General features: G+C 39.9%; 2 protein-coding genes across 3 annotated transcripts; both read right to left on the reverse strand.

The window, feature by feature from the left end:
- Positions 1-1,887: 1,887 nt before the first annotated feature.
- UBP25 (ubiquitin-specific protease 25) lies at positions 1,888-22,569 on the reverse strand. Of its 2 annotated transcripts, XM_088514699.1 has the most exons (11): positions 22,080-22,569; positions 21,509-21,986; positions 21,336-21,411; positions 21,127-21,219; positions 9,732-9,818; positions 8,454-9,514; positions 6,257-6,385; positions 3,530-3,667; positions 3,326-3,424; positions 2,529-3,231; positions 1,888-2,261 (listed from the first exon to the last, which is right to left on the reverse strand). In XM_088514699.1, exons 1-8 carry the CDS (start codon positions 22,258-22,260, stop codon positions 3,535-3,537), a joined length of 2,238 nt encoding a protein of 745 aa, XP_088370825.1. In that variant the 5' UTR covers positions 22,261-22,569; the 3' UTR covers positions 1,888-2,261; positions 2,529-3,231; positions 3,326-3,424; positions 3,530-3,534. The 2 variants fall into 2 exon arrangements, with proteins under 2 accessions (XP_088370825.1, XP_059441483.2); XM_059585500.2 differs by having other exon boundaries at positions 2,529-3,424.
- LOC148586892 (uncharacterized) lies at positions 14,905-16,126 on the reverse strand. Its single transcript, XM_088514096.1, has 2 exons — positions 14,982-16,126; positions 14,905-14,923 (listed from the first exon to the last, which is right to left on the reverse strand). The coding sequence occupies exons 1-2, from the start codon at positions 16,124-16,126 to the stop codon at positions 14,905-14,907; spliced, it is 1,164 nt and encodes a 387-aa protein (XP_088370222.1).
- Positions 22,570-26,858: the final 4,289 nt, after the last annotated feature.

The following is a 26,858-nucleotide window of genomic DNA, read 5'->3' on the forward strand; positions in this document are numbered from 1 at the left end:
TGAGATTTAGCAAATGGCATCAAGACAACCTTTCTAAATGGTCATCTTGACGATGACATCTATATGATGAAGCTAAATGGGGTTTGTAGCTAAGAGCTAGACGCATATGGTATGCAAGTTACAAAAGTCCATTTATGGACTTAAGCAACCATTCAGGTCATGGAACATCAAATTTGATAAAGCAATTAAATCGTTTGGTTTTGATTAAAATTCAGATAAAGAGTGGTAACATTCTTAATGTTGCATGTTGATGATATCATACTCATTGCGAATGATATAGGGATATTGTCAATGGTCAAAATCTGGTTGTCTAACCTCTTTGATATGAAAGACTTGGGAGAAGCAAACTACATCCTATGGATCAAGCTTTCGCAAGATCGCAAGAATAAGATGTTAGGCTTATCTCACGCTGCATACATAGACAAGGTTTTGTGTTTAGTATGCTAGACTCCAAGAAGGGATTACTTCCCATAAGGCATGGAATCCCTCTTTCTAAGGAGTAGTGTCCTTAGACACTTCAAGAGGAAAAGTAGATGAACGTAGTTCTATATGCTTCAGCAGCGGGAAGCCTCATATGCTATGTACTAGATCAAATATATATTTTCCAGTTAGCATGGTCAACAGGTATCAGTCAAATCTTAGACCACTACATTGGGTAGCAGTTAAACATATAGTTTTAGTATAATAGAAGAAAAAATGATTATATTCTTATCCACCATAGTGAGGTGACAGTCATTGGTTACAGAAATTCTAACTTTCAGTTAGAGCATGATTTCCAGAGATCCACCTAGCGGTAGGGCAAGCAAAAACGGGTTCACGTGTTGGGTTCGTGTCAACCCAGTTAAGCCACCAACCTATTTATGTCAACACGAACTCGACATGTTTATTAAACGGGACCCGAACTCGTTTAACCTAAACCCTAACCTTAAAACTACGTGACGTGTTCGGTCAGGGTCTCGGGTTAAATTGCCAGTTAAACTTAAAATTTATTTGAAAAAAATAAAAAATAAAAAATAAATTATATAAATGTGTCAACCTGCAAATTGACCAATGTGACACGTTTATTAAACATGTCCCATTTATGACCCGAACCCGTTTAACCTAAACCTTAACCCTAAAACTACGTGTCATGTTTGTGTTGAGTTCGGGGGTTAAATTGCCAGCCCTACCTAAGGGTATGTCTCTACCCTAAGTTGTGAAGCCATTAGTTGAAGGAGTGTTAAGAAATCTTGCATTGCTGATTCCACATAGAAGCTGAATATGTTGCAGCTTGTGAAGTGGGAAAAGGAGCTATTTGAGTTGAGAAGTTTTTGATGGATCTTGGTGTCTATTACATTATTTAGCGACAACAATGGAATGGTTGCATAATCCAAGGAACCGAGAAACTATGAGAGATGAAAACACATAAAGCACAAGTATCATCTCATTAGAGGCATCTCTCGAGGAGATACAGTTGTGGTAAAAGATGGCCTCGGCTAAGCATTTGGTGAACCCTTTTACTAAAACCTTACCTCAAAAGACTTAAGTCTCACTTAAAGGAAATGGATGTCAATGTATGCCGAATTGGATTTGAGGGCAAGTGGGAGATTGTTAGAGTTCATGCCCTAAACACCAATTAATTATTATGATAAAATCGATTAACACTTTGTTAGAAATCGAGTTGCTTACAAAGCTCTTAATGTTCAATTCCTCTCCAGCAAGGATCAATTGGCTGACATCCTCACCAAACCATTGGTGCCTACTAGATTATGTACTCTTCGTGACAATCTTAATGTTTGTTCCAGCCCGTTGCAATTGAGAGGGTGTATTGAATCTTTAGCGCCTGTTTTACAACTACCTGATAAGCAACAGGAACAAGTCAAACACAGTAAAGGTGCAATGTTTGAATATTTGTAACAACTCATTAGTTAATTCCGGATAATATTCAGTGTATTTGTAAGTCAAATCTTGGTTCTTATCTTGTACAAATTCATTATATTATAATACCAAGCTCTATGTAGGGCAATTACAAACTCTGTTATTATCATTTTAACGCGGTGTGAAGGGGGATTAATCACCAAGTACGGCAGATAAACTCCACTCAAGGGAGGAAGCTGACAAAGAGCAGAAGAGATAAGAACAAAGCTTGTGTCCAACGTTAAATGCTTGCCCTGCACACACTTTCCAAGTCTACCTCGTACACTCACCCACTTCCCAACTTGTTTACTAGAATGGCCGACATACACAACTTTGTCTCCACTCATCCTGCCATGCGATACTTCCTGCAATTTAGATTCAAGTGGTTCTGATCAAAAATCAACCTAGACTTTTCACTCAGGCAGAAAGAGTGAGAAGGTTATGTGGTGCTGGCTGTTCTGGCTGTTCTGGCGAAAAAGTTGGAAGCAAATGTACAATTTAGATTTGAAAAATGTGACTTGGAAGCATATAATATTTTCGACCCAACCCTAATTTAACCATATACAGACATTATAGAATATAAATCGTTGCAAGTATTATTATTAGACACAACATAAAATAGTAATTCGCACCTGTCTTCTACTAGAATTCAGCGGCGCTGGCAGGCATGTGCACCGAAAAATTAACCCCTGAGACTCAATTATGTTCAGGTTCATGTGGGCAAGGCGGTAAGGCGTGTATGGTTTCCAAGTCCCCCTCAGATGTTCCAGGTACATGCAGTACGGTATCACACTAGGCAAAAAAACAAAACCAAAAAAAAAAACCCACAAAGGCATTCACCAAGAACTTGGGAGAGGAACTACGGGTCTACAAAGCACAAGTCTGGCAAATTTACAACTCATCTGCCCAGTAACACATTAAACAGAGCTTAACAACTTGGCAATACATAAACACATGCAAAAACACAACAGTAGACAACACTCTTCGTCCTATGTAAACAACAGCCCACAAATAAAATGCCTCAAAAAGGAAAGGGGTGGGAGTGTTGGTTTTTCCCATTGGAGGATGGAGGGTAATAATGACAAAAATTTCATAGTAAATGAATAAACCTGGTAGCATGTCCATGAGTAACTAACTAAATGGATAATTCGTAATGCATCCATAAAATGAGGATTGTTTCCTGAAGGTAGTCCCAAAAAGGATATTGTACAAAATGAGTAAAACTCCAGTCGTTTTTCTCTACCAAATGAACTGCACAGCCTCAAGAAGGAGGAAACAAAACTTTCAGCAAGATCTGAAGTCGGCCCATTCATCTTAGTTCAATTGATAACGCACCTACAAGATGTCACCATTGGCAAAGGAATAAATGGAAGGATAACAGTCTCTTGCTGTAGCCAAAACTTGCTCAAAGGGATATTACACGACATACCCCCCCATATGTTGCTAGAGGATAATCCGCATTGTTAATACATATCAATTAGAAATACAGATTAACAGGACAAGCTCCATCAGTGGCAATGTCAGGATACTGCAAATATTATCAAACAAAGATAACAGTTGTCATGCCACCACCCAAATTCTGAATTATGCATCTGAAAAATTTCGAAGATAGAAGGTTAAGTTATGCATGTACCATGTTCAGTTTATCAAGGTTCTGGAAAATGCCTTTTTTCCTTGGCTAAATAACCGCAGACGTTCAATGAGGTCCTCTTTCAACGATTCTGGTATTTGTGAAATAAAGGTTGGTTTGGCATCTGCAATTAAGAACTTCCTGTAGAACAAAACATGCAGATAACATAAAGAGCAAGGAAAAAAGACAACCTCAGAACAAATAGGGCAGTACAGACGGTTGATAGAACAAAAAAATCTTTCATGAGAAAAATGCTATTGAAGTTTTAAAAGTAATCACTTAGAATAGCATATCTGTAAAGCAAACTAAAAATGCTAGTGTTTAAAGTAGTGTAAGAGCTGATGTTAACTTCAAGATATGTTAAATATGAAAAGTATGAAGCTAATTAAAAAGAGAAAGGAAGACAACAAGAGGTAAAACCCCTCGCACAAAAGAAACCTAACCAAAACAACTACCCAAATCTAGCAAACACCACAGTCAATGACCTGAAACCAACACAGCTTCAGGAACTCTAGTACTTCAACAAAGCATTTTCTTTCTATAGACTTCGAGCCTAAGACCATTGCTCCCCACTACTAGGTTAAGTATACGCAGGTGGATCCTTGGGAAGCCATGGTTCTTTGTACAGATTCAGCCTAAGAAAATACTAAATTCACTAGCGATTCATGCATGTTCAGCTTCTACTGACTTTTCTCTGCATGCCGATTTCCCAAATGATAACAAGCCACTCAAAGACTATACAATGCCCAAATAGAATTCATTCAGGGAATCATTATGATACATTCTTCAGGTGAAAGCAGTATAAGATATATTCAGGTATAATCCATTCTCTTCTTTTTTTTTAAAAAAAAAAAAAAAAATGCCATTCTTCAATTCAGGAGTATCATGTCATTGACGATTGAGAGCCTTTTGCAAGCGATCAAGAGCAACAAGCTAGACCATACTTTCATGCGTTAGTCTATTCTGAGTAATAATGTGTATGCTACACAAAATTTTCAAAGCTTAAAAGGAAATGCCTTTTTTTCCTGTGAAGATATATCATATCACGTAAATCAGTTCTGTCAAAATTAACTTCAGTATTTTGACCCGCCAGGGGTCAAGGAAGGAGAAATATCATGGTCATGAAAAGCCATGCTAAAATATAGTTCCTCTGTTTCATAGATTCACAACCATGTATAAAAGTATAAAATATGGAGGGCTTGGAAATGAGCACCTGTCGCATCCAACAAGGTCTCCTCTTTGCCTAATATATCAGCGAGAATAACGCTATATCCCACCTTTTCATCCGGATGAATCCAATGCATTTTCCTTTACTCTAAATTTTCATTGATATAATGCTATATTCCCCCAGTTAATCTTAAGGAAAATGTATTTCATCCAGATGAAAAGGTGGGATATAGCATTTCTCTATCAGCAATTATTTGGAAACAATATTTCATACACAAAAAAACTAGATAAAGATCTCTTGCCTATAAGTAATCACATGGGACCTACAGATATAGTATGTCTCTTTTTTTATTATTCAAGTGTTTATTTGGAAGCTTTTGAAGTAGTTTTTCATCTCATTAGTTTTTTCGTTCTCAGCCTTTTGGTTAATTAAAGTGTTAGCTTTGAGTAGATATAAATCATATTATGGAAATTTTCAAGATTTTAGGAAGAAAAATGTGCATCCTAATAAATTGCTGTATGGCTTAGAATCTAATTAAAAATGTTTTGCTTTTTCATTGCTTCTTTTACGGTTTGCACAACGTGAGGCTCACTACAGCAGATGAATCTAATTAAAAATATTTTGCTTTCTCATACTTCTTTTACAGTTTGCACATCGTGAGGCTCACTACAGCAGACAAATCTAATTAAAATTGTTTTGCTTTTTCTTAGCTCCGTTTACAGTTTTATAAGAGCTATAAATCCTTTGCAGTTGTTTTGGAAAAACATAACTCCCAAGACAAATAAAACTCATTAAGAGTTTTATATGCAGGAGCTACGGAAAGTTTTCATTAATTATTTCCTAATTTAAATTTTAGCCAGTAGGATATTTTTGGAATTTAGTGAAATCTGCGATGGGCCAGCCTAAGTCTTTTGTGATGATGGCCTTCTATTTAATATCAAGATGAGATTAGAATACTTGTATAATTAGGAATTGAGTAAGCTTGCTTCCTAGGTAATTCCCAACCAAGCATATTAGTCTGCAGATAAACTGTAATAAATTGACTAATTCATAATTTTGGAGATCTTATGGTTTTAAGTTTGGTCCCCAAACCCTTGTAGAGAAGGGTTTCCTCTCACTTCCATTCTATATCTTACACTCTGTGATGGTTACTGTCTCCAATGCAAATTAATCTCCTATTTTTGGGATCAAACTTTTCACTTGGAACTAATTACTGCTGCAGCTATTTCTTTGGTAAGTTTTCATAAATTTAAGGTACTTTATGTAATCAAGGAAATTTTATAGTCATATTTTGTAGCAATTCTAAACATTTGATGTGTATTAATCAATCTGAATGAGTTTTCCTGAAAACTCTGAAGTTTCAGAACTTTGAAGTGTAAAATTGTTACAATCTTGAGAAGATTTGCAACCAGAGAAAATTATTGCACTCTACAAAATGAAGAGGATTAGCAACATATAAATTCAGAAACTTCTTTACAGGAAATTGAATGTGCTTGAAGTTTGACCATTTGATAAAAGTTCCTAAGTATAAATTAGAATATATAGAGTTAAAGGAAACTTACTTTGATTCACTAATACTTGATGAACCATTTCTGGCTTCTCGACATAACCTCTTCCTCGAACTCATGAAACTATAAACGTTATCTGACCAACCACATGATCGCAAAATCGAAGAAGCTTCTTTCTCGAGACTAAGAGAGGAAAAAAAAAGTAAAAAACTGAGTTAAGGCAACAACAAAGCAACATTTCACAGGCACACATGAGTGGCCTAAGAGTAGAAAGGAACTAAATTGAGACTAGATTGAGACTATCATATATGCATTAAGAAGGAACACAATCTCTACTTAACATGGGTCACATAGACTTTAGAAAATGAAATAATAATTAATTATATGAATCGAGGAATCCAGGACTCAACACACAAGATGCTCCAAGCAGGATCAATAGACAAATAACCAAATGAGATAAGGTCAAATGAAAAAAGAAAAATCAAATTTAGCCCCAAGGTTTTCAATTTCGACAAATGGGTAATTAGGTTTTCCTCTCATTTTAAATAAGTCCCTATGTCAACCTATCATTACACTAATTAACGACATGCTGCATTAGACTAATCAATTAATGCACGTGACTCTACTTTGGCACATCATGTTCATATCTTACGTGCCACGTGACACAAACACTTTAACTTACCAATATACCTTAAATGAAAATTTAAAAAAAGTTAAAAATAACTTTCTTTAAAAAAAGAGGTGGCTAGCCACCACTAACAAATGAGGGGGGCCACCCTTGCTGGATGAGGGGTGGTTGCCCCTCCTATGAGGGACAATGTCCCCATAAAGAGGGGCAGCCGCCACTTTCTGTGACAACGGTCTCCACTCAAAGAGGGGTTGCAACCCTTCTCCGAGAGGGGCGGCCCCTATCCGATAAGGGGCAATGTCCCTAATAGAGGGGTGGTCCTCTCTATGAAAGGCAACCTCCCCTCACCGAGAGGTGGCCATCCCTATTTGCGAGGGGCGGCCCCACTCCTAAGAGGAGAAACTTGCCCTCACAAAGGAGTGGCCGCACCTCTTTATGAAGGGCGGCCTCCCCTAAAAGAGGGTTTGTCACCCCCATTCTGTGAGGAGCGGCCTCCCCATATAGAGGGTGGTCACCCCTCTCTATGAGTGGCTACCCCTCACATAAGGGTTGTGAAAGGAAGCCACCCCTCAATAGAAGGTTTGTGAGGGGAGGCCACCCCTAACAGAGAGGGGCTGCCATCCTCCCATTACAGAGAGGGGCAACCACCCGTTTGTGAGGAGATGTTGCCCCTCAGAGGAGAGGGGCCACCACCTCTCATCAGTGACGAGTGGGCACCCTCACCAGCTAGTGGTGACAGACCACACCTCATTAGAGATGGCCAACTACCTCTCTTTGAAAAAAAAATATATGTTTTTTGTTTTTACTTTCTTTTAATGTTTTATTTAGGGTATATTTGTAGTTTAAAATAACAGTGTCACATGGCACGTACAATTGGCATTTGCATTTTAAACAAGAGCCACATGGCATTTATTGATTCAGCTAACGTGGTAGACCATTAATTAATTGGACAGTAGGTTGACGAATGGATCTACTTGAACCACAAAAAAAAAAACCTACGGACCTAATTGTAGAAATTAAAAAACTAGGGATTAAATTTGATTTTTCCCAAAAACAAATATGTGAATGGTCCTTAGACAAAAACATGTCCTTCCCCCATAATTAATAAAGGTGGAGGGTGAGGTCATAAGATCCAATCTGTGCAGAGACATTAGTGCATTTATTTATCAATGGGTAAATAGAAAACTTAAGTATTCCAGCAATTTAATATGTAAATCATCTGACCCAAAAATATTTTCCAAACTAATACATGGAACAGGGAAACCTAGGAGGCCCACAGATATGAATTTGGGCCATAACTGACTGACAAACAGTATCATCAATAACTTCTTCTAATAAACACCGCCTACACATTTCTGGTCTTTAATGGACTAAGGACTCTACCATGGTTCAAGTTCATAACCCATGGCCCAAGTCAATAAATCTCCTCTCTTTATATTTAAGAACTTGATGGAGTAAAGGTGCCAAATATATGATAGAAGATGAACCATGATTCATATGAACATAAACTAAACACAAAATCATGGCACGCATATTTAGCAAACTAAGTATTTGACCAGATTCTAATCAACACAAGTTATCACAAAAATATTTTAGATACGATAGAGTAAGTGTGAAACATACACTTCTTTCAGTTCTCCAACTTCTGCCTGGGATTGAGCATCCTGTGCAAACAAAATGCAAGAGTCCTCCTCCTCTGATTTTCTCTTAGACCCCAAGATCTCAGGGCGGTCATGGACAACACAAGTTTCCAATTCATCATGGGAAGGCCCTCCCCTTGTCATCCTGCTCCTTGTACCATTACCTTCACCATGATTTGGTTTCACTAAACTAATGTCACCAGTTTGACTATTACCATTTTCACTTGTTAGAGTGGATCCTTCGCTATACTTACTATCAGCAGCACCAACTTTTCTGGTTCTGTTAAAACAATTCGCCATCATGGATGCTGCCACATCATTTCCACTTTTCTCTCTACAAATTGAGTGTTTCACATCCCCATTTGTTTCCATGGATTGACTCTTATGAACATCAACTCTTCCATTATCACTTGCAGGAGCTTTTTTGGAGTTAGAGTTTCCAATGCTAAACCTCATCTGTGGGCTAGATGTCACTTTAACAACCTTAGATATGGTTGAGATATCTTTCTGAGAATATTGCTCAAAATATGCTTTTGTGTGCACTGCTTTATGTGGGAGAGCAGCTTTGGTGCTGCTAGATGCCTCACTGCCATTGCAATCACTAGACTTTGTTCCATTCAAAGCAAGGGATTCCACAAACCCATTTGTTTCCATGGATTTACTCTTATGAACATCAACTCTTCCATTACCAGTTGCAGGAGCTCTTTTAGAATTAGAGTTTCCAATGCTAAACCTCATCTGTGGGCTAGAAGTCACTTTATCAACCTTAGATATGGTTGAGATATCCTTCTGAGAAGATTGCTCAAAATATGCTTTTGCATGCACTGCTTTTGGTGGGAGAGCAGCTTTTGTGCTGCTGAATGCCTCACTGCCATTGCAAGCACTAGACTTTGTTCCATTCGAAGCAAGGGCAGTGCTAGCAGATGCTGGTCTTTGGTTAGTCCGAGAGAAGAAAAGAATATAAACCTTTTCTGACAAGACCTCCTGCAGGGTTGAAAGTGAGACAAACGAATCATTGCAGCAATACCACCGACCCATTGCGTCCTGTACATACATGGGGAATAAAGATAGCAAACTATTACTTTGGTTGCTTTCTTGAAACTTCAATGTTCAAAGAGAACCCCAAGGGATAGTTCAATTGGCTAGGACTAAGCCTCATGAAGCGGAAGTCGCTAATTCGAATCTCCCCTTCCTCTCTCCTTGGAGTCGATTACTAATTAAAAAAAAAATGTTCAAAGAGAGCATGGAAGGAATATGAAACCTTTATATATGCATAATAGTGTCCAGACTCTTGTGAGTAGCCCGAATGCACAATAGTACCAAAGAGCTTATATTCTGGTCGTGGATCCTGAATTAGATAAAAAGAAAATAACAAAAAAAAAAAAAAAAAAATCAACAATACTACAAAGGAAATTCAGGAATGTATTGCATACCCAACAAGTATAAACAAAAAGCAGTCCCATGGGACTACAGTGCAGATGCTTCATCAGCATGAGCAACCAGTAAAATTTCTGCCAAACTATATAACCAACAGCATTAGCATAAAGGATAAATCTGCTTTTTATTATAAACCGCAATCAAATTGACCTATCTGAAGAACATGAAATAAGATAAAACTACAAACTAGAAATCAAAAATAATATTGCCCAAAGCACGTAACCACCCTACAAATCCCATCTTTGTTGAGCACTTAAACACAGTAAAGTCCATGATGCATCTCCATTCTACCACCCAACAACAATTTGGATCAGGATTCAACATTGAAACCCATCCCAGGATGGATTATGTCTTTCCCAATATAACAATCTGGAAAAATTACTGTAAAAAATATAATTAAATATAGGGGCCTGAACAGTTAAGTAAAGAAATTCATTAGACGCGCAAGGTGAACAACCTAAGTACACAAGAAGTATATAAAAGAAAACACTTAGCCAATCAAGAACAAGAAAAAAGAGAACAAAAATCTGCATAGCTAGAGACAAGGGGTAAACCAGTAGCAAAGCTCCAATCAAATAAGGTTTTGAGAAGACAGTTCTGTAGATTCGCACTCATTCTCTCTTGATCATGGAAGCTTTGAACATTCCTTTCTTTCCAAATGCACCAGAATAAGGACTTGCACTTCCAAAGAATAATGATGTCATTCCGACTGACCCCTCTATTTCAACACGCCAAAAGGTCCACCACTCGTTTAGGCATAACGACTTTACCCCAAACTTCTAAAAAACCATAATCCATAGCTCTCTAGCAACATCACAATGAAGAAAAAGATGACCCGGAGTTCCCCACTCCTTTTACACATGCAACATCAATCTATCATTATAATGTGTCACTTGCGAAGATTATCTAAAGTGATTACTTTCCCAAGGAAAGCTGTCCATGTAAAGAAAGCCAACTTCAAAGGAGCCTTAGTCCTCCAGACGCTCGTCCAAGGGAAAGGAGAAACATCACTAGGAAGAACAACCTTATAAAAAGTTTTGACCTCAAAAGATCTTTTTCAGGTTATCCAACATAGGCTTTCATCACCCTCCCAATCATGCACTAGGTGTAAGTTAATGTCCCAATGAGCTGTATCATTACTAACACTCCTATGGTCAGCCACCATTGCATCCCTATTCCTAGCAAGACAAAATAACTCCGAAAAAAATTCTTTCAAAGGATGATCTCCACACCATATATCATTCCCAAAACATGGTATGAGAGCCATCACCACCTGCACACTAGAAAAATTATAGAAAATATCCCACCCCTTCCTAATGTGTTTCCAGGGGCTCACATTGGGTACATTACCCACGAGAATCAACTCCTATTTAGCCAAGTTAGTCTTCAAACCAGAGGCAGCTTCAAGACAAAGGACACATCTTAAGTATTGAATCTGGTCTAGTGCACTCCTAGAGAAAATGAAGGTATCATCTGCAAAAAGGAAATGGGATACAGAAACAAGATCATCACTCCTTCCCCCCACCAAAAAACCAAAAATAAAGTCCCCATTCACAGCAACTACCATCATATGACTCAAAGCTTCTATTAAAATCACAAAAAGAAGGGGGGGAGGGTCCTGTCTCAAACCCCAAGAGCTATTGAAGAACCCACTGGGTGTGCCATTAACCAGGATAGAACTGAACTTTAGATATGCAATGAGCAATCCACTTTAGCCACCATTCCCCAAAACCACCTCCCTAGCAAGTAAAGCAAAAAGTCCCAACTGAGATGATCATAAGCCTTCTCTAGGTCCAATTTACACAAAATTCCCAGTTCGCCTGATTTGAGACGGCTATCTTCGCATTCATTAGTGATAAACCCAGTCAAGATCTAATGCCATCTGATAAAACACTCTGAGAATTGGAAATGATTCTCCAAAACAACTTTCACTCTATTTGCCAAGACCTTTGCAATAATTTTGTAGACGCCACTCACCAGGCTGATAGGACGGAAGTCTTTGACCTCGACAACCCTCACTTTCTTAAGGGTAAGAGTGATGAAGGTAGCATTCAGACTTACTCAAATTTACCCCATTGGTGAAACTCAAGAAAGACTTCCATGACCTCTTTTCTGAGAACATCCCATCAAGATTGGAAGAAAGCCATAAGGCATCGGATCTAGACCCGGCGCCTTATCCCCATTCATGTCTTTTACTATCTCAAATACCTCCCTTTCCTCGAAAGCTTATTCCAACCAAACAGTCTCCTCCTCACCAATAGAATCAATGTAAGACCATCCACATACGGATTGGAGGAGGTAATGCCATTGATAACAAACTTCTCTATAGTGTTGCAACTTCTTTAGAATTAACAATCTGGGTGAAGAACTTGGTATTTTTACCCCCCTCTCTTAGCTATAGCACCCTTGACTTTTGGCTCCAACACACCTCCAACAAAGTAGTCTTTTCCAACTCCATTGTAAACACAACCCTCCTCAACTTCTCTTCCACAAACAAGAGGGCTCTGTTCCTCAGCCACATCTAGACATTGAAGCTCATCAAGGAGAGCTCTTTTTCTCTGATCAACATTCCCAAACTCCAAGTCTTTCTACTTCTTGTTTTTTTTTTTTTTTTTGATAAGTAATGATGATATATAAAAAGAGCGCAGAGGGGCGCAACCCACATACACGGGAAGTATACACAGAGAGCGCCTAGGAGGGAGAAAAATGAAAAAGAAACTCAGAGAAACTAATCACTAAAGGAGTAAGCCAAGCGGCCGTCCAAGAGTAAAGAGTAAAGAAGAAAAAATGACTCAATTCCTCTATGGTCCTAGTGGAATTATCAAAACATCTAGCATTTCTTTCATTCCAAATACACCACATAAGACATAGAGGAATCATCTTCCACACCACCGCGCTTCGAGCTCGTCCTCCCGCCCACCAAATAGCAAACAAGTCCCTCACCCGGCTAGGCATGACCCAATGCAACCCAAACCTCTGAAAAATCATGTGCCAAAGAGCACTTGCAAGCTCACAGTGAAGAAGAAGATGATCGACTGACTCTCCGTTCTTCTTACACATACAACACCACTCCACTACCACTATGTTCCTCTTGCGCAACGTATCATGAGTCAAAATTTTCCCTAGGGCTGCAGTCCACCCGAAAAAAGCCACCCGCTGAGGCGCCTTAGTACGCCAGATGCTCTTCCAAGGAAACTCCTCTTGACTAGAAAAGGTCAAGGCCTTGTAGAACGACTTAACCTCGAACTTGCCTTGCTTGGACGAAGACCAGCAAATACGATCTACACTGCCTAATGAAACCTTGCAAGAATACAACCGCTCCAAGAAAGGAGAAACCAAATCCACCTCCCAATCTTGGACCGATCGTATGAAAATGACATTCCACTCAACAACCCCATTCCTCCCAATAAAATTATCCTTCACCCAAGCATCTTTGTGTCTGGCAATATTGAATAAGGACGGGAAAGCTTGCTTCAAAGAATTGTCCCCACACCAAATATCATGCCAGAAACGAACTTTCGATCCCTCCCCCACCTCAAACCGAATACCTTTGGCAAAGGAATTCCACCCATTCCGAATATGCTTCCAAAGACCCACACCATGAGAGCCCGAAGCATCCTTCGTGCACCACCCACCTTCTTGGTCTTCATACTTAGCTTCGATCACCTTACACCAAAGAGCCCCGTTCTCATTTGCGTATCTCCAAAGCCATTTCCCCAAAAGAGCTTGATTAAACTGGTGCAACTTCCGAATGCCAAGACCCCCATAGCGAAGCGGGCTGCAAACTTGGTTCCAACTTACAAGATGCAACTTGGGCTCATCCCCAATTCCTCCCCATAAGAAATCTCTTTGGACTTTCTCAATCCTTTTAGCTACACTTGCCGGAATCGGAAACAGAGACAAAAAGTAAGTCAGAAGATTAGCCAAAGTGCTCTTAATGAGGGTTAAGCGACCTCCTTTAGAAAGATACATTCTCTTCCAACCTGCCAACTGACGCTCCATCTTTTCGATCACTTCATTCCACATAGCCATATCCTTGTACGACGCCCCAAGAGGGAGACCCAAATACTTCATAGGCAAATCGGCAACACTACACCCAAGGATGTTAGCTAAAACCCCAATGTTCTCCACCTCACCAATGGCCACAATCTTTGATTTTCCCAGATTCACTCTCAAACCAGAAACAGCTTCAAAACATAAGAGAATGAGACGAACATACCGGATTTGCTCGATAGAGTCTTCACAAAAAATCAAGGTATCATCCGCAAATAAGGAATGGGAGACCATCAACTCCGACAAGACCCTATTTCCCACCGAGAAACCCTTCAAAAGGCCTTGGTCAACCGTTGCATTCACCATCTTACTCAAAGCCTCCATGACCAACACAAACAATAACGGTGAGAGAGGATCCCCTTGCCGGATTCCCCTCGAACTATTAAAGAACCCTTCCGGAGAACCATTCACAAGAATGGAGAATCTTACCGTCTTGATACACCACTCTATCCAAGCCCTCCACCTCTCGCCAAACCCACATCTATGCAGCAAATACAAAACAAAGTCCCAATTTACATGGTCATAGGCCTTTTCCAAGTCCAATTTACAAAGAACACCTGGCACCCCTGATTTCATGCGACTATCCACACATTCATTTGCAATGAGAACGGAATCTAGGATTTGCCGACCCCCAATAAAAGCATTTTGAGAATAGGAGATGACCTTACCCAAAACAGTTTTCATCCTGTTGGCAAGAACCTTAGACACAATCTTATACACTCCTCCCACCAGGCTAATGGGCCGAAAGTCCTTCATCTCCACCGCATCCGCCTTCTTCGGAATCAAGGAAATAAAAGTTGCATTCAAGCTCTTCACCAATTGACGTCTACGATAGAACTCTGCAAAAACCGCCATAACGTCTTGTTTAATAACACCCCAGCAAGCTTGAAAAAAAGCCATGGAAAAGCCATCTGGGCCCGGAGCCTTATCACCATCCATGCCTTTTACCACCTCCCAAACCTCCTTTTCCTCAAAATCTCTTTCTAACCACCTACTATCCTCCTCTTCGATGGTCAAAAACGGTTGGTTATCCATTCTAGGGCGCCAAGTGCTTTGTTCCGAATAAAGGCTTTGGTAAAACTGCACTATGTGATCTTTCACCTCAACTGGATCACCTGATAACACGCCATTAATACGAAGCACTTCCACACTATTGTACCTTCGATGAGAGTTAGCCATCTTGTGGAAAAAACGAGTATTTCGATCCCCCTCCTTGAGCCACAAAGCTCTCGATTTTTGGCGCCAATGAATTTCTTCACATAACAATGTATTCTCCAAATCTTTCAACTTGTCCACCTTCCGGATTTTCTCCTCCTGATCTAAACCTCTCGATTCTGCCAGCTCATCCAACTCCTGGATATCTCCCAACAACTCCTTTTTTTTCCTCCCAATATCCCCAAAGACCTCCTCATTCCACTTTTTCAAGTCCACTTTAAGGACTTTTAGTTTATTAGCTAGCACAAAACTAGGCAAACCCTCAAACGAATATGACCCCCACCAAGAAGCAACCTTATCAACGAAGCCCTCTGCCTTAAGCCACATATTTTCAAATTTAAAACTCTTCTTACCTCCACAAGGAGTCCCACAGTCCAATAATAAAGGAAAGTGATCCGAGAGCAGGCGTTGAAGTCTCCTTTGTGATACTGCTGGGTAGTGGTCCTCCCAATCCGAAGAAAGCAAGAACCGATCAATCCTCGACCAACTCTCATCTTCTTGATTATTGGACCAAGTAAATTGACCCCCCACCATCGGAATATCCACCATATTATTCTCTGAGATGAAGTCTGAGAAATCCATCATGCCCGAAGAGAAATAAGAACAACTGGAGCGCTCACTGGGAAAGCGAACACTGTTAAAATCCCCGCCCAAACACCAAGGGACCTCCCACACCCTCATCAAACCAGCCAATTCTTCCCAAAGAGCCCTTCTCTCCAAATCCTCATTCGGCCCATACACTCCCCCAAACACCCAAACCCATCTATCCTCTACATTTTGAAAGGAGCACGCCAAAGTGAAATGTCCCACACACTCCTCCTTACACTCCACTACCCTCCTATCCCACATCATTAGCATCCCCCCCGACGCACCGTTAGAACCTTTATACTTCCACCCCACATGCTGACCTCCCCAAAGACTATGAATCACCTCTCTGGAGATGGTCTCCATCTTCGTCTCAATCAAACACACTACATCTACTTTCCATTTCTTTAAAAGACCCCTAATTCGCAATCTTTTTTTGAGGGCATTCAACCCTCTCACATTCCAAACTACTATATTAAGCTTCATGATCCACCAAAACGACCCCTCTCATCTTCCTCAATCTCTTCGAGTCCTTTGAGTGCAGGAACACAGGCAGAAACACCTCCCAAATCCGAATTGTACTGCATTCTAGAAGCTTCTATAGCTTTGAATAATGCCTCCAATTCCTCCTTTTTCCCCTCATCGGAAACACCAATTTTTGGGCAAAATTTGAGGCATTTTCCAACTACCCAGCTGGATGAGATCGAGTCTGACCCTAACTCCTCCAGAACTGCAGCTTCAGCAACTTTGTCCCCATCCATGCCTGAATCAGACTCAAAAAACTCCAAAACCGATGTTCGATCCAGTCTTTTTTGCCCAAATTGAGTCAATGGGCCCAAACTCTCTTCCTCCCCCCGACAATCCTGCTGAACCCATTCCCCCGCGGCCATCCCAAACTTCCGGCAAGAGGGACTCCCCCTCAGAAGCTGACGGTTGGCCCAACACATACCTTCCCCAGCCTCTCCGGTCTCCCTAGGCCTCTCCGGCGCCTTCTGGAGTTCCTCCGACGACGGAAGGGTCTCCGGCACCCTCTGAGATTTTTCCGGCGACAGACCCATGGGCCCCTTAACCTGTCCCGACGTCGAAGTTGAGGGTCCTAGTGGACCCACCAATGTCTCATCCCCTCTCTGCGGCCCATTCTTCCTCCTCCTATATGTTAACAAGGTTGACTCGTTGCCGGAGGACTGGGTCTTCTTCACCAGACTTACGGGCTCCAACTCTATGGTTCGCTCTTCGGCCCGAAAAATACCAGCACCCCCCACAGACTTGCCGCTTATCTCCCTGGGAATCCCTCCTGTCGTTGACCCATTCCCCCCTCCCCCTGAGAAAATTTTACCGGTCAAAGTCGCCGGAGTATCCATGGGAAGATGCGGGTCTCTCGGGTTTACCTTAAGGACCACCGAGGATGCCACTACTGGATAGCTAAACATACTTGGTCCAGTTTTAAGTGGGCTAGAGCCTGAGCCCACGACTCCTTTGGGCTTAAAAATCATTTTCTTCCTGACCTTCAGTCTACTTGTTCCTCCCGTTCCAGCTTTCTTCTTCACTTTCACTTCTGTCTTCCCCAGACCACCAAAAGTCTTATTATCTGGCCCAAGCCCATTAAGCTCCATCTGTTTAAACACCCTATCAATCCTGGTCATCCCCACGTCACATTCCCTCTTCAGACGTTTCAGCAGTTCCTTCACGTTGAGGAGCTCGATGCCTACCTGCCCAGCATGGTGCCCCATCCCCTCCCGTCCCTTCACGCAATCAGAAACTGACAACGTTACCATCTGTTCCGCCGACCTTGCTGTAACTCTCGCCGGAGCTGAAGACGAGACCTCCACGCACCTTTCGTCCTTCGCACCAAGCTGTCCATTCGCTCCCGGGTTTTGCACAGACTTCGCCGGCCAGAAAAACTTCGTCGGGACCCCCCCAGAGCCTCCCTGAACCATCGCCGAAACTTTGGCCTTCGGACCAAACGTGTTCTTACCATAGCTCTGTACCTTCTGCTCCATAGGTCCTCGCCGACTCTGGACCTGGCCGAAACTACCTCCTTTCTGGAATTCCTTCGTCTGCAATCTCACTGTTTCGGCATAACTTCTCTGGTTCTTAACGTCGTTGTCTCCCTTTTCACCCTTATCTCCCCTAAACTCCCTGCATTCACTGATCACTCGATGACCATGAAGAAAAGAGGAAGCTGCTTGCATTTCTTTAAAGAAGCGATCCCACCCAAACCCACGTCGTCCTTCAGGGATGATGATTGAGCCGCATCTCTTTCTTCCATCGAATTCCTCCACTGTCAGGAAGTATCCATGCCTATTTGAGCTCTTCTGTGCAATAATTCTGGGGTATCCAGCTCTAGATTGATCCCAGAATACCTCAGAGCTCTTCACTGCCACCAAATCATCCGCTACTTTCACCAACCAGGCTAACTCATCCTTTTTAAGAAAGATGGACCTTTTGAATTTGTAGCTCCTTTCAAAAATTCTCACTCCTGATGCCCCTTCCTTGATCAACACCTCAAACTCCTTGGACTCCACCATCCACCTCCTCGGTCCAGCCATGACACAAACTAACACTAGCTCCAACCACCCTACACGCGCTCTCACGCGCCGACACAGCTCTCACAGCTCACAGCTCACAATAAAAGCTAAGGTTTTTCAAACGGAGCATACTTCCTTCACATAAGTTACCCATTCTCCATCAAAAATTTAGTTGTTCACTATTAGCCTCACAATAAATCAATATGTCACCCACCTTTTAACTTCTGAGCAAAAACAAAATTAGCGCATCCTTAAAACCATTAGGAGTTCCATCAATGGCTCACCTTCTCAACAAATCCATCAGATTTCAACCACATGTTTTCAAATTTGAAGTAACTTTCTACCCTTCTAAGAACCACAAGAATAATAAAATAAATAAATAAAAAAATTGGGACATGATCTGATAGAAGTATGGGTAACCTGCTCTAAGTAACGACTGGGAAATGAGCCTCCCAAGCAGAAGAAATGATAAATTTGTCAATTTTAGACCAAGAGGGGAATTCCTAGTTGTTAGGCAAGTCAAACTTCCACCCTGGAGAGGTAAATCCATAAGACCCTGCTTAAAGATAAAGTCTGAAAAATCTCCCATAACAGGAGAGGAAATAGGCCCCAATCTATCACTAGGGAACAAGAGACGTTGAAATCGCCCCCAATACACCAGGGATATCCCGCTACAAAACCAGACTTGCTAGCTCCTCTCAAAGCAACTGACGGTCAACATCTGAATTGTGCCCATAGACACTGGCGAAAGCCCACTCAAACTGGTCAATGACACTTCTGAATTTACAAGCCACCAAAAAATTCCCCACACACTTCGATCTTTTCACAATTCTCCTGTCCCAAATCAAGACAATGTCGCCCATTATAATAACTGTTTTGATCTCCCCTCTTGCCATCTCTCTTCTTTCCTACTATTTATACTTCAAACACATTAGCCATCCAATTATTAAATTTCTTTTATTTCTACCTTTTTTGTGTAAAAAAAAAAAAATTGAATCGCAAATTTTTTGCAGTTGCATTTTTGTTCCTACAAATATAAATACAGTATTAGTTATCAATATATATATATATATATATATATATAAGCAACTGACGGTCAACATCTGAATTGTGCCCATAGACACAGGCGAAAGCCCACTCAAACTGGTCAATGACACTTCTGAATTTACAAGCCACCAAAAAATTCCCCACACACTTCGATCTTTCCACAATTCTCCTGTCCCAAATCAAGACAATGTCGCCCATTATAATAACTGTTTTGATCTCCCCTCTTGCCATCTCTCTTCTTTCCTACTATTTATACTTCAAACACATTAGCCATCCAATTATTAAATTTCTTTTATTTCTACCTTTTGTGTAAAAAAAAAAAAATTGAATCGCAAATTTTTTGCAGTTGCATTTTTGTTCCTACAAATATAAATACAGTATTAGTTATCAATATATATATATATATATATATATGCCTGGTTCTCAGACGGAACCAAATTCTAACTATATATATATATATATAACTAATACTGTATTTATATTTGTAGGAACAAAAATAGAGATTCAATCGAAGCAACTGCAAAAAATTTGCAATTCAATTTTTTTTATTACTTATCAATATATATAAGAATACAGTAGTTACAGGGAGAAAAAAAAAGAATCACAAACTGCACCCCTCCAAATTTTATTTTTTTTTAAGACAACCCGCTTCCTCTCTCTTGAGTATCTCTCACCATCTTTTACCCTTTTCTCCTTTTTTTGAATTAAGTACTACTCGTGTGAGACACCAAAGGAGACATAACTCATGGACACCAGGAGTATCCAAAAGACACAAATCCTTAAATAGCTATGACGCACGAATTCTCGCCTTTCACTAATGCTGTCCAAATCACTTGAATCACCCTATATGCATTTTTTGAACATCCATCATTCTATTTTCTAAAAGTATTTGTTAGGGAATTTTTTCAAGGCAAAAAACACCAAAAGCAAACTAGAATGACATTGATGCTTAAGCCAATGGGACATGCCATCTAGACAACCTTTTATGCCACTGCAACACACACAAGCAATTTCAGCTAATAGGTTAAATAGTTTACCATTTTTCTAACTTTTACTTATATATTATGGATCTTTCTCTGAGAAGTTTTTTATTTTATAAGTAAACGAATGATATAAAAAAGTGAAAGGGTGCAACCCAAGTACACAAAGTATACAAGAAAAACACTTAAATAGAAACAAATAAATAAACAAAAATCAAGAGTCATTATAGCTAGAAAAATGAAGGCACTCAAAGGCAGTTGTCCAGTGGGTATAGGGTTTTAAAGAAAAGGCCTTTAGTTCCACCAACATGCCCTCGCAATTCTCAAAACTTCGATCATTTATTTCTCTGAGAAGTTATTTTGTGCATATTTAAAAATATGCGCTTCACTGTAACCAGGCACTAGCTTGCCCTCTGCGCTCTGCAACTAGACTCCAGGAGGCCTTTGTGCTTAAATCCGCCTAGTGCTTTTAACAGCACTGTTGCTGACCTATTCTATTAGTGGGTTAATTATTACATGTGATATCCTCTCTTAAAGTTAGCCAGCTTATTGAAATCCACATTAGATTCTGGAAAGTTGATCTATGTCATTCTTCTTATGAAATTTTCCAGTTGGGTGGGGTTTTAAGTTCTTTTATACCTAATTATTAATCATCAACATCTGATAGGGATTGCACAATATAATCGGTACACTTTTGAGTGTCAGCTTGTGTAGATATTGTTAAACTCAGAATCTAACTAAGAACACATTATGATTCGGGAAACCCATATGGCCTCTGGACGAACCTCATTAAACAGAAAACTTGACATACCTGGCTTGCTTTACACATGAAACTCGAAAGAACCAAAACCTCCTCAAATGCAATGGCCTTATCAATCTTCCCACCGAATATGCCCTCAAATCTCTGTCAACACCATCCAGCAATAACACTCTATTAGAAAGCAATAAACCATTAACGTAAGTAGGTTTTCATATTCTGCTAAGCTACTAACTTATACAACTGCTACAAAACAAACCCACCTTGAGCTGGATTACGAGGACGTTGGGAGCTTGAAGTATTGACATTTGCTTCCTCGCTGCCACCAATTTCTTACAACTAAATAAGCATAAGTTCCTCAATCAAAACATGATAATAACAGTAGAGAGCTCACACGATAACAAAAAATAAGACAGCGACAGATTGAGTGACTCACTTGTCACACTTGTACTTATTGTTGCCATCCAAAACCTCCGGCTGAAAGAACTTTTGCAAGGCCTCTTTAAGCGAATTAATAAGCAAAACATCAAGACTAATATCCATTATGTCGTCAACCTTATTGGACTCGTTGCCACAAGAAAGACACTTCACCTGACTCTGCAACGCACCCCCAAATATCTCCTTCACCACCGTAGTAGAACTAGCGGTAGCAGCAGCAGCAGCTTGATCGCCACCCTTGGCGTTGGAGCGGCGCTGCTGCAACTTCTTGAGGCGGAGGCAGGTGTTGTGGCAGGCGTCGATTACGTAGCGCAGGAACTCATGTGCGTCCTCCTGGCGGCCGCCCCGGAAATGCTCGGCGAAAATCTTGAGACAGCTCTGGATCTTCACGGGCGCGTCCAGGGTGAGATCCACCCTCAGAGACCGCGCTATCCGCTTCTCCAATATGCAGAAGGGGCAGTCGCGCGCCGAATCGCCTGCACGAAAAACAGGAAGCGAATCAATAACAAGCAAATGAAAAAAAAAAAAAAAAGGCCTGAAAAGGAGGGATTGGAAGGATATGTAGGTACATAGGGCGGAGTGCTGGCATTTGAGGCAGAAATTGGCGAGGGGAGGGGTGTAGGTGAGGCACTGGAGGACGCTGTTGAGGTAGCAGGAGTTGCCGAGGTTCTTGAGCCCCAGAGGAGGACCGCTCTTGCGCTTCTGACTCAGTAGACTCGGCTGCCAACTCATTTGCAATTGCAAGGCCATCAAAGAGGAAGACCTCCTGCCTCCGCTTCCTCTGACACATCGGGCGGCGTCGTTTCTCCCCGCAATCGCATCGCGCTATTTCTCTCTCTCGGCGTCTCTGAAGCTTTGAAGCCGGTATTTCAGAAGAAAAAATTGAGGCTCTGTGGGAGAAGCGGAAAGGAAAAGGAGAAGGGCCGCCGCGTTTCCAAAGCTCAGATTTATCGAGGGTTCATAATTCCCCTCTCTACTTCTTCTTCTTCGACCCTTCCCTCCCCTGCCCGTTTCGGCTCGTAGGGCAGTTAGTATTCCCCGCTAATTGGGATTTTTAGGACACCCATGTGGACTGCTGTAGTGTATTATGCAGCCATATATTGTACGGCTTATTTCTATTTGGTTGTCTTATATATATATATATATATATATATATATATATATATTGTTTTGATATTCTTTCAAAACAAATTGGTTTCAATGACTGCTTTTCTAAACTTGTGTTTGAAAACTTGTTACTCTATTATTTGTTTTGTTAAGTTTAGAAATAGACAATTTATGGAAAAAAAAAAACAAAAAACAAAAAACAAAAGACATATTTTTGGAATTCTAAAATTTTTTAATACAAAACTAATAGAATTAAGGGTAGATGTAGGTTTTTGGAGAATCACAATTCACTGAACATTGTGAAGTGTCTTCAACATTTTCATGTTCAACATCTTAATGAACATCTTAATGTTTAAACTCCTCACAGCAAACTTGTCTTCTTAGAACGCCTCATCAACAAATTCTTCTTCCTCTACATAAGATGATTTGAGACTCATGAACACCAGCCAAAGCGGCGCGCTACGATTTTCACGCATAAAATTGTATCTTCTTTCGTTGAAATCACACCTCACTTTTTACATCAACAGTGTCGGTTTGCGCATGATTACGGGGCAAGAATGCGGCCCTCATATGCTTCAATAATTTTTTGCAACTACTGATATTCTCTTTTTTTCTTACCACACTTTAGTTTACTTCAAGTGCTGCCACCATGCAGCAACTTTTCCTTGGAACTTGGTTGCTACTAAAGAGAACATTTAATCATCAGGTACCTCCTACAAGTCTAGGATCCCCCCTACAGTAGCTACCCAATCAAGGAATTGTTCAAGTTGCAAGCAACCTTAGATCTCTGAGATGTAGAGGTTGAATTCCACCTCCCATTAATTATGAACTTTCGCCAAGGGATACTCCTTCGTACTTTGCACTTCATAAAAACGTTGATAAGTTCGCCATCAAAGCTAGACTTGTCTTCCTCCTCTACATCACGCAGATTTGGTTGACAGAAGGGACAATTTGGACCACCCATACCGAAAAATTGCTCAGTAGTGCTTCCATTCGCTGAACATACCAACAAATTGCAACTCCATATGCTGCAAATGAACTGCCAATTGGTCCTTTCATGTTGTCTTTTTCGCACTCGTGCACATCATTCAAATATGTAAAATGGTCTCCCCTTTTGTGTCCTCATGGTGCCATTGAAAAAATAAACTTGGCTCTGATACCAACTCATGCAAGTGTTGTAGTGGGAACACAAAAACAAACAACAACAAAATCATAACTCTTCTCAACACTAATATTCTATCAATGACTCCAAGGTAGGATAGAAAGAAAACCACCCCCAAAGTGTTTTCCATTGAGAATCAATCAAAATAACATCAAGGCTGCATTCTTAGGTCACCCATAACATGTATTGTAACGCCCAAGAAAATTAGTTAGAAGTTAGTTAAGTTTTAGTGGAACTTGTTAAGTTAAAAAAGTTAGATTGAAAGTCCTAGTGGAAGATGCTGAAAATCCAATCCAGATTGCCTCATCAGCAATATCATATGGATGCACTGCAAACGGGGTATCATAGAGAGCTTCGTCTGCAATGTCAGCTGAACACTCTGCAGACAAGGTACTGTCACAGAGTCTCGTTTGCAATCTTGTTCGAATGCACTTCGGACGAGGAGTAACAGTGGTTTGCATAGAGCGCCTCGTTTGCAACCTCGTCCGAACGAGTTGCAGCCGAGCTCACTTATCTCATTCAAACGAGGTTCCCCTCGTCCAAATGAGCCGCATTGGTATAAATACCCAACACATGAAAGAAAATCATTTCTCTCTTTTTCTTCATCTTCTGTGAAATTTCTCTCTTCTCTCTCATAGGGTTTGTACCCAAACCTTAGGTATTGACTTGTAGAGACTTCTAAAGCCAAATCTAACCCCGAGGATGCATTTCTTGGTGTTAGATCAACGTTTTCACTGATTGGTTTAAGGTAAATCCATAAACCTTAAGTTTTATTGATTTGAGTTAGATATCTAGGGATTTTGTTTAATCTCTCAAATTTCTTTGGGGTTTTTGTATTTAGAGAACTTCTATACCATCTTAGAACAACGGGTTGCAATCTTGTGGTTCAAAAACTCTGGATTCACAAGAAATCAAGGTAACACCCAAAACCCTAGTTTTTGTCTAAGTGTTGAGTTTGGTCGCTTTGAGTGTCTAACCCTAGAGATTCTTTATAGGTTAGTATTGTAAGCTAAAGTGATGTCAAATGGAAACCCTAGAATGCTATGGGTTACCTTGTAGAGTGAGGGACTTGTGTAGTTCAAGTATCTCTGTAAGTTCGAGTTATTTAAGCCTAGAATAAAGCCTAGCTATGTATTTATTATGTAAATGCATAGGTACATTGCAAGTTGAGTCGAGGTTCACCGAGTTTGCCAAGCGAACGTAGTAAGTATTTTTACTTACTGAGCAAAATAAACGTTTTCAAAATGTGCTCAAAGCAAGATATAGTTATTTAACTTCAAGCCAACGTCATTTTATATAAAACCTGATTTGTGATATTTTGATGAATTGATAAGGTTTTATAAGATTATTTGGTGAATGTTTATGGATGATTTATATGAGCTTTAATATGTTTGAGATTTATTATGATGAGTTATGTTTTTTTTTTTTTTTTTTTTTGACATGTCCACATAAGAAGGGGGAGGGGGATTCGAACTAGTGACCACCGCTTCATTAGGCGTGATCCTAGCCGATTGAGTTACCTCTTGGGGATATGATGAGTTATGTTAGTTAAGAGTATTTTGACGTTTTGCATGATTTATTTATGATATGAATCAATGACTTCAATAATATGTGTTATGATCAGTATATGAGTTTAAGGATTTGATGGCATAAGCATGAGCATCACATGAATGATACAATGATGATGTAAGAAAAAATCAACAAAACTTTTAATTTAACTATGCATGTGTGTTTTTTAATAAGGATTGGGTTTTTCCTTTTCTATTAGGATTTTGTTTTCCCTTTTCTATTAGGATTTGCTTTCCTTTTTCCAATTGGGTTTGGTTTTCTTTTTTCTTATTAATTTAGGAGGTGCCTAGCCTATATAAAGTCATCTAATCTTTGTTATTTTTCAATTCAGTATGAACTATCAATTAAATTTAAGTCTTTCAGAATTATTTATCTATTCGCTTATTTGGGGCAATTAGGGTATTTCTCTTCCTTATTTGTTATTTTCTCTCTTCCTGAATTCCATTTTCAATATTTAATTCTTAGTTTTTGTTGTTATCATACGCAGTGAGAACAATTTTAGTTCTGCCCGGCGTTAGTTGGTATCAGAGCTTATTGTGACGTAGTGGAAGACTGAGGTAACTAATCAAAGAGCGGCGTCTTTGATTCTGCAGGAAGAAGCGTCTTCGTCTTTTACCCAAAAAGATAAAAACAAGCCTCCAGGCTAAAAAAAAGATAATCTCCACAGAGTATTTGAGAGATAATTCTCTGATTTGATAATAATTCAATTAGTTTTTTTTACATAATAAGCTTGCCTACTTATAGAAGAGAAATACTTGTGGAGAAAGTAAACCTACTTCTAGTAAAGAAAGTAAATCTAATCCTAATAGAGAAAGTAAATATAATCATAGTAGAAAAGTAAACATAATCATAGTAACAATAGTAAACCTAATCCTAATAAGGAAAGGAAAAGAAAATTATGGGAAACTTCACTTACCCCCTATACTTTAGCGCTTTTTGCAGACACCCCCACATTGTTCAAAAACTCTCGTTTTGATGTATCCAACTTTCGTTTCCTTTCACTTTGCCCCTTCCGTTAGGATTTTCTATGAAATCCTAACGGAGGGGTGTGAAATTTCAATTTTGCCCTTATTTTTTATTAAATTTTTTTTTTTTTTAAATCATGACCCGTGGGTTTACAGGTGGATCTAACCCACCCGTATTATGACCCACGGGTCATATTATTATTATTATATATATTTAAGAAAAATAAAATAAAAATAGTGACCGGGGGTCACTTGTGACCTGCTGGTGGGTCACAAAGTGACCCCTGGTGGGTCACTTTTTTATATATTTTTTTATTATTTTTTAATATAATAATTATAATAATAATTTTTTATTTATAAATAATGGTAAATTTGGAATTTTTAAAAAATTTAGGGGTATAAAGGTCTTTTACTAAATCTACCGTTTCATTTAACTGCAAAAGCTAACGGTAGGGGGGTATTTGGAACAAAACGAAAGTTTGATACACCAAAGTGAGAGTTTTTGAACAATGGGGGGTGTCTGCAAAAAGCGCGAAAGTATAGGG

Source organism: Corylus avellana, chromosome 3, assembly GCF_965113065.1.
Source record: "Corylus avellana chromosome 3, dhCorAvel1.hap1.2, whole genome shotgun sequence".
Taxonomy (NCBI): domain Eukaryota; kingdom Viridiplantae; phylum Streptophyta; class Magnoliopsida; order Fagales; family Betulaceae; genus Corylus; species Corylus avellana.